The following is a 14,025-nucleotide window of genomic DNA, read 5'->3' as shown; positions in this document are numbered from 1 at the left end:
GTCTTTTATTGGTAAATTGGGGCCACTGATATTTAAAGTTATTGTAAAAAAATGTATGTTAATTGTGTTGTTAATTTTTGATGGTTTTGTGTGTGTGTGTTTATGTGTATGTGTGTTTACACATGCACATGATTTCCAGTGGTATTTTGTGTTTTAGTAATAATAGTTCACATTTCTTTTAAGGGTTCCATGGCTGTGTTCATTCCTCTCTTCAGCCCAAAATATTGTTGCTTTTGTTTTCCTTACATTTGGTATGTTGGATATAATTTTTAAGGCTTTTAGATCCTGAAAAGCTTTTCTTTCTTTTTCAATGATGGCAGATAGCTTTGAAGAGTAAGTCTAGGTTTTCCACCATGTTCTTTTTGTACTTGAAATGTATTGTCCCAGGCTCTTCTGGCTTTTAAAGTTTCCCTCAAAACCTTAGCTGTTATTTTGGTGTGTTTACCTTTTTATGTGGCTAGTGTTTTTCCTCTTGAACTTTGAGTTTTTCTTTCTGTATACTTAGTGCTTTAACTATTACATATCAAGAAGATTTTATTTTCTGTACTTATATTATCTGTATGGGTATTATTTTCCTTAGTGTAGAGAAGTTTTCTTTTATGACTTTGTTGACAATCTGCTCTATGACATTGACATTGACATTCTTCTATTTCATTCCAGTTGTAGAGAGGGAGGAGTGGTGGGTAAAGGGGTCAAGACCATGCTTGGGAAACCCACATAAACAGCAGACCTGAACAAGTGGGAGCTCACAGACTTCAGTCCAATAGCTTGGGAACCAGCATAAGACCAAACCAGTTCTCCTGAACACTGGTGTCAGTTGGGGGGCCTGGGCACTCTATGGGACCTCTGGCGGTGGAACCAGAATTTATCTCTTGTGCATGAATGGACATTGGGAGTCCCTTACCCGTAGAGGGATACTCCCTCAACCTAGACACATTGGGGAAGACCTAGACCCTGCCCCAAATGATGTGACAGACTTTGATGATCCCCCATGAAGGTATCACCTTCCCTGGGGAGTGGATGGGGCATGGGAGGATTGTGAGGGAGAGGGAACTGGAACTGGTATGTAAAATAAGATTGTTTTTAATTTAAATAAAAATCTATTCCTATAATTCATTGAATCTTTAGGTTAGCAGTAGGCAAAAAAAAAAAAAAAAAAAAAAAAAAATCCTGACTGAATACTCATAAGTTGAGAATGTTGGAGGCATTGGTGGTCTGATTAGCCCAGGGCATTGGATGTGGTACCATGATAGGTTGTGGGGTTGGGGAGGATGTATGGAGGAAATATCAGGGAGAGTAACCTGTCTAGGCCCTGGAGAAGCTAATTATTACATTTTTAAGTATCTACAAAACAATGTTCTTTTTTTAGAATGTAATTTTTACAGTTTGTTTTGGGATTTAAACAAATTCTAGATATTCTCAAGATTAGCAAATAACTTGTAGTATTCTCTTGTTACATGGATGCCCTACCTATAATTATTCAACTATCATTCTGATTCTTGATATTTGGTTTATCAACAGAAATCAGACATACCTAATAAACATTTGTCATGCAAGAAAGGTGATTCTAGTCACTGGTTATTTATTGAATGTCTTGGTCCATTGTTAGTTTCTCTATTTTAAAATACAGGTTAAATCTATCTGAAAATTTAGTGTCCCCCAAAACAAATATTTCTCTGTTTGCTGTTGACCACTGTTTCCATAGTATATCTCTTTTTTCTGATTTATTGTAGTATCTTTATTATTACTAGTGTTGTTTACTAGCCCTGAGATCATCTGCTTGACTTTTAATACAACAGAAGCCAACTGGCCATTCTTCTTTCTGTGCAGTATGTGAAGACACACATCATTTTATGTGTGTGTGAGGCCAGAGCCATTTCAGGTGTCATCGTCTATCACTTTCCACATTATTTATTGAGATAGTGTCTCTCACTGAGAGTCTGTTCTTTTTTGTAATGTTTTACATTTATTTTATTTTTGAGGTTATAACACAATTATAAAATTTCTTCCTTTTCCTCCTTCTAATACTTCCCATACACCCCTCCCCACATGCCTTCAAATTCATTACCTCTTTTTTCACTAATTTTTATTGCATGCATATATGTATATTTATATAAATATAATTCCTAAATATAATCTGTCTGTTGCATATAATATTACTTATATGTGTCTTCTTTAAAAAAATATATTCGTTAAAATATATCAGGCCAACCAATAATTCCTCTTATTAAGATTCAAACCTAAAATCACTAAGGTTCTCAACATCCAGAATACCCTTATGTCAATGACCCCATATCTTCTTCTTTTATTCCCTGTGTAATTTACTCTAGCCATCCTGTCTCCTGAATATTTTTAGAACACACCAATTTCATTCTGTCCTTGGCATCCATAGTCTTACACTTCATTTCTGCATAGAAGGTCTTTGTTCAGATAGTTATAGGATTCCATTTCTCCTTTTAATACTATCTTTTAAATTTTGTCTTAGAAGTTTGTACATTAACACGTAGACCCCTGCCTCTCTCTACTCTGGTTCCCACTGCTCCCATGTTTTCCCTCTCCATCTAAAATTTCATCTAAAATATATATGTTAAGTGATCAGGAATTTTAAGCTATATATACATATATATATATATATATCACTTAACATATATATATAACATATATGTGTATATATACACATATATGTATATATATACACACACATGTGTACATACAATCTACTGAGAGTCCAATGATTGGAGCTCATATTACATATGTTCCCCTTTGGAATTGTATAACCCATGCAGGAGCTCCTCTTTAGAGCAAGAGCAGCCATTGACCACCTATAGCTCTTTATCTAGGGTAGGTCCATGTGGAATTGGAATGTCAGCTAGTGTTGCCATTATGCTGGTCTTTTTCAGGCAACCATGTTGAGATTTCATGAGTACATTTCCCTTGTCACATCTAGGGGACATTATATAGCAGCAGGTGTTCTGAGCCTCTGGCTCTTAGGGATAATAATTTCCTCATTATATTCTTTAGACTTTCATAGCTCCTGTCAGTGGCAGAATATGTTAGTTTGTCACTACAAGGACAATCTCTGGCTCATCTCCTCTAATGTTTACTAGAATTCTATTTGTTACATTCTGTTCACTATTGGTAAGGTCAGTCTTCCATAACTACCCAGAATTGTTTTATTTTTCTCACTTACTCATTATTGCAACATGAACGTTATTATCAGTTTGTGTAGCTATCAATTGTGTAGCTGTCTTTATTTCATTACTAAATTAAGAATTAAATAAAAATTGACATTACCTCAATATTCCTACATATGAACAAGATCTGGCTTTCTATTTATTTCAAGACTTCTTTGGGGTCTCTGAGCCTTTATTTTTCCCTTCTTTTCTTCACAGCAAGACGGATTCTGGATATATTCTGAATATTGTAACAACCACCTGGATGCCTGCATGGAACTTTCCAAGCTGATGAAGGACAGCCGCTATCAACACTTTTTTGAGGCCTGCCGACTCTTGCAGCAGATGATTGACATTGCTATCGATGGTTTTCTTTTGACTCCAGTACAGAAGATCTGCAAGTATCCCTTACAGTTAGCTGAGCTCCTTAAGTATACTGCCCAAGACCACAGGTAAGGGGTTTGAGGACAGAGAAGTAAATGTCTTTAAATATTGGTGCCTTTCAACAATATATAACTTTCCAGTTCCTGAGGTGTGGTTAGTTGATCTGTAAAGTAGGATGTACCCCTCCTTACCTCACAATGCCTTTGTGAATAAAAATAAGGGTTATACTCTAGAGAATTGCTTATAAAATTGTAAGTCAGTATGCACATGGAATCATATGCATAATCATTATTATGTAACTTATACTCCTCCCTCATGGACTGCAGCTTCTTCTTGGGCTTTTAATACTAGGCTCAACCTTATGAATCAAACCTGACATAGTTACTGCTCAACCATTTATTCCTTTCTGTTTGAAAGACTCAGATTTCCTGCTAATATCTTTTCCAAATAGTAATAATTCTACATTCTTTCTGCAAGCCTAATTCCCTTGTTGCGTACTTAGCTTTCTACCCCTTTCTACTTCACCCACTGTGTATTTTATATAGACTTAGAAAACAGACTTAGAATATATGTGAAGGGTGGGTGGGGGGAACAGATTGAGACTTTCCTTGAAGTTTTTTCTTTAGTTTTTAAACATTTTCTTTCCTTCCTTCCTTCCTTCCTTCCTTCCTTCCTTCCTTCCTTTCTCTTCCTTTCCCTCCCCCTCCTCTTCCTCCTCCTCATTTGAGACTGTACCCAACTATGTATTCCTGCCTGGAGTGCAATTCATTATGTAGACAGACCAAGCTGGCCTCTACCTAAAACAGATCTGTCTCCTGAGTGCTAAAATTAAAGGCATATGCTATCGCGTTCCACAGTTCTTAATTTTTTTTTCAAGGGAACTTACCCAACAAGGGCTATGTAAGTTATCTCTTTGAGTGGAAATGATGCATTTCATCTCTTACCAGTATGGAATGTGCTAAAAATATGCCCCATTGATGATAATGACATACAGTAAACAAGCCCTGCCCTTTCACATATCTTACCTCAAAACTTAGAGACTCAGAATATCACTAGCTTGTCTCTATTTGGTGTGACATTCCTAACTTTGGACTTGTTGATTCATCTCAACACTTTTTCTTATGATAAGCATTCCAGGAAGAGAGGAGTCTCCCACTCTAGTTCTCTACCTTCGATTTTAAAATAAAATATAGCTACATCATTTTCCTATGCCATATCCTCCTCCTTACTCCTCCCATGTCTTGTTGCCTGCTTCCTCATGCCTTTTCTTCTTTTACAATGGTTGTTAGATATGCATATAAATGTTTACAACCTGATGACTCCATTCAAGGTTTCCTGAATGTATGTTTCTAGGGCTGATATAACCAATCTGGAGGCTTTTCACTTTATCATCTGTTTCCAATGATGAAGACTCAATGGTCTTCATTGCAAATTTCTCCATCAACTTCAAATATTTCCCTATCAGACTCCTACAACTTAACTAAAAGAATAATACTTGGTCTCATAACAGTGATCCAGAGACTGATAGGAATAGGGATATGTCCAAGAAGGAAGAAGATAACGTCAGAAGACAAAGGCAGAGAAAACTTTTTTCAGGTCTCAGAAGCTATATTAGGATGTCCAAAGTTACACGTAGACAAGTCTAAGAGACTTAGACTGATTGGAACTGACATGACACAACCAGGGTGTCTTGGAGGTGGAAGCCGGGATGAGAAGTGGTTAACAGTAAATAAAATGTCATTTGCTTGTGAAAACTTGGCATAATTGCTCCTTACTTAATAAGAAAAAAAAAGGAAAATATAATAGGAGAGTTAATTGATGTGTCTAAAACTAGACACATCACTCCCAACAATGGGAGTCAGCCAGACCTCATCTGGGAACCCAGAGACACTGGCCAGAGTTCAGGATGCATCACAGCTATTTTCATATGATTAGATATGATAACATCCATACTTTAAGCACTGTAAGAAAGATAACCAGCAAAAATGGCAAAACCAACAATTATATAACAACAGCATAATTGCCTAATATGGTCAGGAAGAGCATTTTCATATCCTCAATGTTCAATTGAAATATGTATATATACAGCCTTGGAGTAATTATGATTATAATTAATACAACTGTGGAATTATTTTTTTAGCTTACTTAAGCTTAATTAAATGTGAGTGTGTTACCATACTGGACAGAATAATTCTATGATTACTTCTCAGAAAGTGGTTAAAAATACTGATGTCCTCAAATCAGCCATTGGCAGGCTTAGACAGTCTTGTCATGGAAAAACATTGCCAAGGTTAGAAAGCTAACAGATCAAACAGACAGGAACAAGCAATAGGAAAGGATGAAATACAGTAGGAATAAATGTGAAGTTTTCCAGGTGAATCCAAGCAATCAACATTTCAAGGACTGGTTGAGAGATACTGCTCCTAGAAAGCTTGTTTTGAAGAGACTTAGAAAGTATAATTACTTGATAGTACACTCAATATGACTCATCATAGTAATAGAAACATTCATTAAGGCTCAAAATAAGAATATTTCTACCTTGCTTGAGAAAGAATAAACTGGTTAAGAAAAAAGCCTGTTACTACAGTAGATTGAATGTAATAGTGTTTGAGGTCCACAGTTCTGTAACTTGTGCAAGATACAGATTGGAGTCATGGATGTTACCTAAGAGGAGATGTTGTGTAGATCTGTCATGGCAATTAGGACTTCCCTCCTTGGGCCTATACTTGTTCCATCACCCCATCTCCAATGCATTAAGAAAAAATAACATATTTTGCATTATTTTTATCACAACTTTTTCCTTAATCAGTGCTTGGAGAGAAAGAAGGTACAACCACAAGGTATTTTTAGCTTTACTAAAAGAAGGTATTAACACTAGGCTGTAATGAATCATATTGTCTTCTCTAGTCATTCTGTCTATATCAAAGGCCAGAATCTCACTTTCAATCTGCCTTTCATAAGAATTGTTTGTTCAATTGGAAATTAGGTCAGACAAGCAGACAAAATTGGGTAGAATTATATGACTCTCAAGACATGAGTTATCAGATGTTTCCAGAAGCTAGGGTGTAAGTTGTACTTCTCAGACTAAGAATTTTTTGGAAGGCATCCTGTGTTATATCTACCATTAGAGAAATACTCGATTTGAAATAAAAGTACAAATAATATTCATGGATCAAGAGTAAAACAGTATATATGGATGATTGCATTTAATTTTTAAACCCTTCAATACATTCTGCCTAAATTCTCCCCATTTTATGGATGAGAAAATTGATTCAAGTGCTAATGACACTTGCTAAAGGCAATACCATTAGTTAACAATAAAACTATATATAAACTCATGGAGTCTGGCTTCAAATTCAGTGTCCTCATACATTATGCTACACCTATATCCTTATTGTGCCTGAGGAAAACTCGCAATATTATTTCATAGTGGCCATGGGCAGAGAGACTCCTTAGAAAGATATAGAGAAATGACTTAGACTGTCTGGACTATGCCATTTATAATGCCTTTTTCTTGTTCCTTGTCTGTTTTTTTTGTTTGTTTGTTTGTTTTGTTTTTGTTTTGTTTCATTTTTGTTTTGTTTTTGTTTTCAGTTAGAACACAAATAGAGAAGAATAAAACTAAAGAGGTCTATCAATCCCTCTGAAAGAAGTTTACTATGATTTCTGTATAAACTTAAGTCTTACAGTCATCTCTTTCAAAAATAGGACTGAAAATGTAGTTGTTCCCTAGGTGATACAGATTACCATCTGGTAATCAAGAGTCTTACTAAGTAGAAAAAGAGAATGAACTTAAGATTGGCATAGTGCATATTGGTTCATCCACTTTTCACTTTTATATCTTCACAGTGATTACAGATATGTTGCAGCTGCTTTGGCTGTCATGAGAAATGTGACTCAGCAGATCAATGAACATGGCGACGTCTGGAGAATATTGACAAGATTGCACAATGGCAGGCCTCTGTCCTAGACTGGGAGGTAGGACTTTTATTAACAGGGGTTCTGGGTGATCCCAGTTGCTTGTTGAAAATCTTGTCATCTTAGCCAATAATTAAAAAGGAATTAGAATTAAGGACTCCTATTGAAACCAAGGCAAAGGTACCTGCTAAGGCAGGTCTATTTAGAGTAATCTCTGAAGTTTGTTGAAATCATTGTGATTTTATTTTATTTATTTTACCTATTCACTTTAATTTATTGTGACATATTAAAGCAAATAGTGTTCATCTCTGGGTGTTTTTAGGAAACAACTGGATTGACTTAGTATCATTCCAATGCTCTTTTTGTCCTGAATTTAAGATCATGAATGTCACAGGTAGATAACAAGTAGTGCATACTAATCTACTCCAAGCCACACAATATAGACTTGGTACTCGTGTTTATAATCATGCAGGATAGAAAATATACTTCTTTTGAAAGTGGTGAGATCACATCATCCTGATTATTATCTACTAGACTAGTCAAACATGCATATTCAAGGCCATAACTATCATCCTACCAAATCCAATGACAGAGCTCAGTTTTCATCATCATTCTAAAAATAATCTGTCATCTAGTCATCCCAGTGTGGACACCCACAGTCTCCTTGAACTTGGAAAGGAAGTGACTGAAGTCATCAACCTTTCCTTCCCAAATGCCACACACTAAGAGGAATAACATTTCTTACTCATCTTGCAGGCCCAAGTTGTGTGACCTGATAGTATGTAGGCTGACATAGCCAAGATGGAAAATGCCAGCAGGCAGGAAGTGATATTCTTAAAACAGTGTGGTAATAGTATAGAAGTAGATCCAATACCTTGTTGAACTGCCCTCACCTCGGATATAATTTTCTGTGTTTACAAACAGTTTTTTTTTCCTAAATTATTTCTAAAATGGTTTAGTCTATCTGAAGGGGACCATTATTAGTCTTAACAGAGAGTTAGCATGTTCAGGCAAAAGTTTCTGCTACATCTATTCTTCCTAATGTGGATGATTTAAAAGCACCACAAATATTATCAGTTGACCCATTTTTATCCTGTTTGATAGATAAGGTACTCTAAGGGTAGAATAGCAGTGACACGGTGAAATCTAAAAAATGGATATATATTATACATTCATTTATACACATATATGTGCACACATGCAAATGTATGTACACACATACATGAATATGTCTACATGCACACACATACACATGTATGCAAAACCCTCTTGCATCTAAGGATAAGCCATCACTGACGCAAAATTATTAGAAAGTAATGGATTCTCCCTTCTTTGTGTTTTTTCCTCTGTTCATTTATTGTAGCAGAGATAAGGAGCTAGACCAAATTAACTTTAAACAAGCCTACCAACAAAGACACTCTGAAACTGTTTAACAAAAGGGTCTCTCTTTCTGCCCCTTTTGCAAGTTTCCTTGTAAGGAAAGGTATCAAAAAGCCACTGAATTCCCATTCTCTGAACAGTTCTTTTTCTGTCCTGAAACATTTTCCCCCTTCTAATGTTTGATGTGTTGTCTGAGTCTCCAGTCATTGGAAAGAATAAAAGTTTGAAATCCTTTGGCCTACCCAACGAGCTTTATTTTTACCAAACTCCATTAACTTGAGCTACGGTTTAGGGAATCAGCATTTGAGAAAGTATTTCCTCTTACATTTCTGGAATGAGGGAGGTGCTCCTTGAGGAGACACAAAGTTAATTATGCCAGTGTTTCTGGAGAGGGTAGTGGAGAACAAATGGAGGATGGAGGAGGCAGCAAATCCCAGAAAGTGGCTGCCTTAGGCAACCCTTACAAATAAACAAGCAAGCAATGCTTCCCAGTCTGGGCCACTCCCCTACCTCTCTAACATGTATAAACAAAGGGGGCTGTCAAAAAATGTCCTTGTGGTGATTTCAGCTTTATTCATCAAATGAAAAACCATAACCACGGGGGAAAACGTCAAAGCATAATCTCTCTTGAAGAGGGAAAGGTAGGAATGGTGACATGCAGGCAGTTGTTGTTGGCTTGGCAAATCTGATTATCTGGCTAAAGAGGAGAAAACCCTGCCTGTGTCTGTCAGTGTCTGTCTCTTTCTCCTCATCTTTTTTCTCATGAATATTCAGATTTAACTAATTCCAGTTACCATATTAGTCACTTGCTATATTCTATGGCAAGCACTCTACCCCTCATAACTCCTGAAAAATAAAGAAATAAATGAAATTGTCCTATATTTCTTGAAGCTATTATAACTTAGAGCAGTTGAGGGTAGCAGAAGGGAGGGGAGCCTGCTTCCAAGGACTGTAGTTTCTGGTAATTTTCCATTCCTCAGTCCTCTGGTTCAGAGGTTTGGATGAGCTGTCATTATGCCTCCTTTCACATTAAATCATTTTAAACAAAGAGAAATGGAACATTTCCCTGGTAGCTTCTCTTCAGCCCCCTTTTTTTCCCCTGAAGACTTTTCAGAAAGGCTCATGTTTGTAGCTCATGTTTGGGACATGGATCATGTGGTCATATTTTTTTCTTTATGATTTCTCTGCATTTCTTGCCTGCTTGTATAATACCCGATGTCCTTTTCTGGTTTACCATTGGATTGTATGATCTAAAGAAACTGAAAGAAACATCAGAAACAACAAAATAGTATGATAGATACAGAAAAGGTATCCATTTAAAAGTGAATGTAAATAAATAAATTACACTCCTTGGTCCAGAAGATTAAACATAGGTCCAGCCAGATTTGTTACTTCTCTACACTTATTGACACATAGGTTAAAAAAATGTACAATTGAGGGTTAAGCTAGTTGAAAAAGATAACATTTCTTTTGCCCTTATTTCGGGACTATTCAAATGTTTTGGCATTAAAATCTGGCATTTTAATCAATGAACATATTAGGTCTCATTTGTATACTGCTATTTTGGTGGGGGGGGGACACCAACCGGCTCCCAAATCATGACACACAGATTTGTTATTAGCTTTGAATTCTCAGTCTAGTGTAAGGCATGTTTCTGGCTAGCTCTTTTAACTTAAATTAACCCGTTTCTCTTTATCTACCTTTTGTCTCGGGGCTTATTACCTTTCTTAATTCTGTATGTCTTACTTTCACTGCTTCTCTGTATCTGGCTGGCATGTGCCCGGCTTCTTGCCCCAGGTGTCTCTCTCATTCTCTCTTCCTTCTTCTCTCATTCTTTCTTCTCTTTTCTCTCAAGCTTAGATTTCTCCTATTTATTCTCTCTGCCAGCCAGCCCCCACCTATCCTTTTACTGTCTAGCTATTGATTATCTTTTTTATTACACCAAGCAGGTGCCTTAGGCAGGCAAGGTGAAACAGATGCATCACATCTTTTCGTAATTAAGTACACATCCTTACATAGGCGGCATAAACAAAAGTAACACACCTCTCCACAGTTAAAGTAGTATTTTGCATCATATGTCACACACCTTTGCCCAGTTAAAATAATATTCTACAACACTCATTCATAGGTCCCCTGGGATGCAAGCAGCTTATGGACCACAGGTTATTCAGGCCACAGCTCCATCATCAATTATCCTGTAATTAGGATGAAATAAAGGTCAACAAAATGGGTTAAGTTAGGATTATTTTTTTTTTAAAAAAGAGAAGTCTACTTCTTGAGATTTTATCTGAAAAAAGTATGAAAAGCTGGTAACAAAGCTCTAGGTAGAGTTTAATGGTTACTACTCATTTATTAACCATTGATTCATTCTCTGCATAGCATTTATTGAATACTTACTTTCTATTAGGCTTGAATCTGTGTTCTAGAAATGTATTAAGTTGTGGAGCAAAGTTTCTGTAGTTTATGTTTCACTATAAGTGAAAAGCAACCAAAAGCACATCACCATCAAATGTTGATAGGGAATATGGAGGAAAATATGGTATTATAACAGGCTAGAGTAATGAAGAAATTACCAAAGAAGTTGAAGGAGAAAAGCATGTGGCTTTTTCTGTGGTGGAGCTTTTCAGGTAGAAGGAAGAGCCATAGCAATGCCCCTGAAATATAAAACTGTATGTTCTTAAAAAAGGAAACCAGACAGCAAGGCTAGAGCAAACAGCAGACGATTGTATATGAGCAATTGGAGGTCAAATCATATGTCTCTTGTCCAAGGACTATTTCCAGTTTGGACGGAAGGCACTGAAGGATTTTCTATTTGTTTTTAGAAGTCTTGCCTTTTGAAAAGATCCCTTTGCCTTGCCCTTGCCAGCTTTTATAGAACCTGAGATGAATCAGACATGGCCTTGTTCATCTGGAGTAGGCAGATAGACTCCTAAGAAAAATGACCAGTTTGTGGTAAGTGCTGGAAGAATGCAGAAACCCATAGAGGCAGTGGCAATGTATTGTGCTTTATGTGGCAAGATAAAGAGATAAGCAGTACAAGTGAGGCAGAGAAGACAAGAATGAAGGCTCTAAACAAAGAGAGCATCCTTTCCCTCATGTGATCTAACCCTTCCCCTCACACAGATGTGATGCTTTCATGCAGCATGTGGAATAGATCAAGCAGCAACTGCTTCAACAGCATCCCAGGGACACAGAGTAAATTAATAACAGCACTGGACACAGAACACAGTTATTTTAACAGTCTCATCTCACTGTACTTACTGTAGCTGATTTTCTTCTAGGCAAGGTACTGTCATTCAAGTGTAGTCTTGTAGTTAGGTACATGGGCTTTGGGGGGATTTTGAACTTGGTTCTGCCTCTTTGGAGAAATTATGTCTAATTCTCTGATTTATGACTTTGAGCACAATCATACTTCATTCTTTATCAGTTCATTGTATTAGTAGAAAATAGGAAATCTGTATTAGTGCCTGGGGCAGACAGTAATACCCAAGATGAAAATCACATATGGAAACTTTCCAATGTGGTAATGGTATTCCTAAGTACTTATAAATGTTAATTTAAGTATTATTCACAGTATCTAAACAAATTTATAATGGTATGTTTTCTAAAAGAATGAAGAAACAGCTGGGCAATAGTGATGCATGCCTTTAATTCCAGTTCTCAGAAGGTAGAGGCAGGCAGATCTCTGAGTTTGAGGCTAGCATGATCTACAAATACAAAATTAATTCCAGGAGAGCCAGGACTACACAGAGAAATCCTGTCTTGAAAACCCCGGGGTAAAAAGGAATGACAAAACAGAGACACAATGAGAACATTAGTTGTTCAAGGTTAGTTAATTAAGTAAGCATAGAAGTGTTTTTTTTTTTCTCAACATTTTTTAAACTTGGTGTTACATGCAGCAACTACTTAAAATAGGGTTAGTATGCCCCTGCCTAAGAAAATGTTGAATATTCCTCCAGGTCTGATCATCCTCAGTTCATCAAATGGTAACTTAAAGCCATCCTGGAATCTGGGCATGGTGGCTTATACCTATAACCCCAGTACTTGGGAAGCTTCAGGAGGAGGATTGCAAGTTCAAGATCAGCCTGAACTATATAGCAAGTTCCAGGCTTTCCTGGACTCCATAGTAAGACTCAAAAATAGTCATGTTTGTCATCAACTTGTATTACTAGCCAACTTTTATGCATTCTTTCACTTTATACATACTCAAAGTGGATTGTGGCACATCTTCCTCTCTTGTATCAGGAAAGGTCAACTCGGAGGAGAGGCCTATGTCAACTCAAGAAGGACTGTTTGTTTACCTCTGTCTTGGATACTCTTGTAGCTAAATTTGGACCATAAAGAAAAAACTGTATTTTTGATCTGCTTTCAAGTTCTGTAATTAGAAAATAATCCACTGAGATCTTTTCTTTCCAATCCCTCAGGCTAGAGGGAATGGTACAATTAAGAATACCATTTTCTGATGTCAGTCTTTATAGCATATTATTCTGCCAGAGCTTTTTGCTTCTGACTATTTCAGAAGTATAGGGACTTCTATCTTTAATCCAGCCTTGAACTTTGGGTATACATTTAGTTGTAAAGGTACCAGAGCTGGTACTATAGATATTCTTCTCATATACCTCATTTAACAGCTGGTAAAACAGACTGAGGGAGAAGAAGGGACTGGACATCTAGGCACTTTTGGTGATAGAAACAATATGATTTATGATAAAGAGTAAAGGTACTCTCTGGAGACAGAGAGACTAGGATCAGAGTATCTATAGCTAAAAAGCTTCATGATCCTCTCCTGTCACTTGGCCTCTTGGCACTTGAAGATGTAAAATGGGACCAAGATTGTTTATGTGACAGACTTTTTTGAGGTCCAGATGAGATAGATTAAAAAGTAACTAGCACAATATTTGACCCATATACATCCCCTGGAATTATGAGTTCTCTTTCCTGGGCCACTGCTCATTTCTTCCATCTTCACATAGGCTGAAGCATGTGTAGTAAACTTTCTGATTTTATCATAAAATATGTTTCTCCCTTATTTCATTTTTTTATATGGAAAACAGAAAAATTTCTACTACCTTTTTAGGCTTACTCTTGAAGTAAGTGAGAGGCCAGGTAGGAATTGAAAAAGTGGAGCAGAAATAAGATTCATAAACGATAAGGAGGAGGAGAAAGGAGA

The 14,025-nt window shown here is 36.6% G+C and overlaps 1 protein-coding gene across 1 annotated transcript in view; it reads left to right on the top strand.

Annotated features, from left to right (window-relative positions):
• Positions 1 to 14,025, top strand: part of Arhgef9 (Cdc42 guanine nucleotide exchange factor 9) — a 163,232-nt gene that overhangs the window by 127,417 nt on the left and 21,790 nt on the right. The window contains 3 exon segments of the mRNA XM_051178858.1: positions 3,393 to 3,625; positions 7,407 to 7,471; positions 7,474 to 7,535. Coding sequence (XP_051034815.1) covers positions 3,393 to 3,625; positions 7,407 to 7,471; positions 7,474 to 7,535 — 360 coding nt within the window.

Source organism: Phodopus roborovskii, unplaced genomic scaffold (assembly GCF_943737965.1).
Source record: "Phodopus roborovskii unplaced genomic scaffold, PHOROB, whole genome shotgun sequence".
Classification (NCBI taxonomy): Eukaryota; Metazoa; Chordata; class Mammalia; order Rodentia; family Cricetidae; genus Phodopus; species Phodopus roborovskii.
The sequence above is the reverse complement of the archived record's forward strand: the minus strand, read 5'-3'. Positions and strand labels throughout refer to the sequence as shown.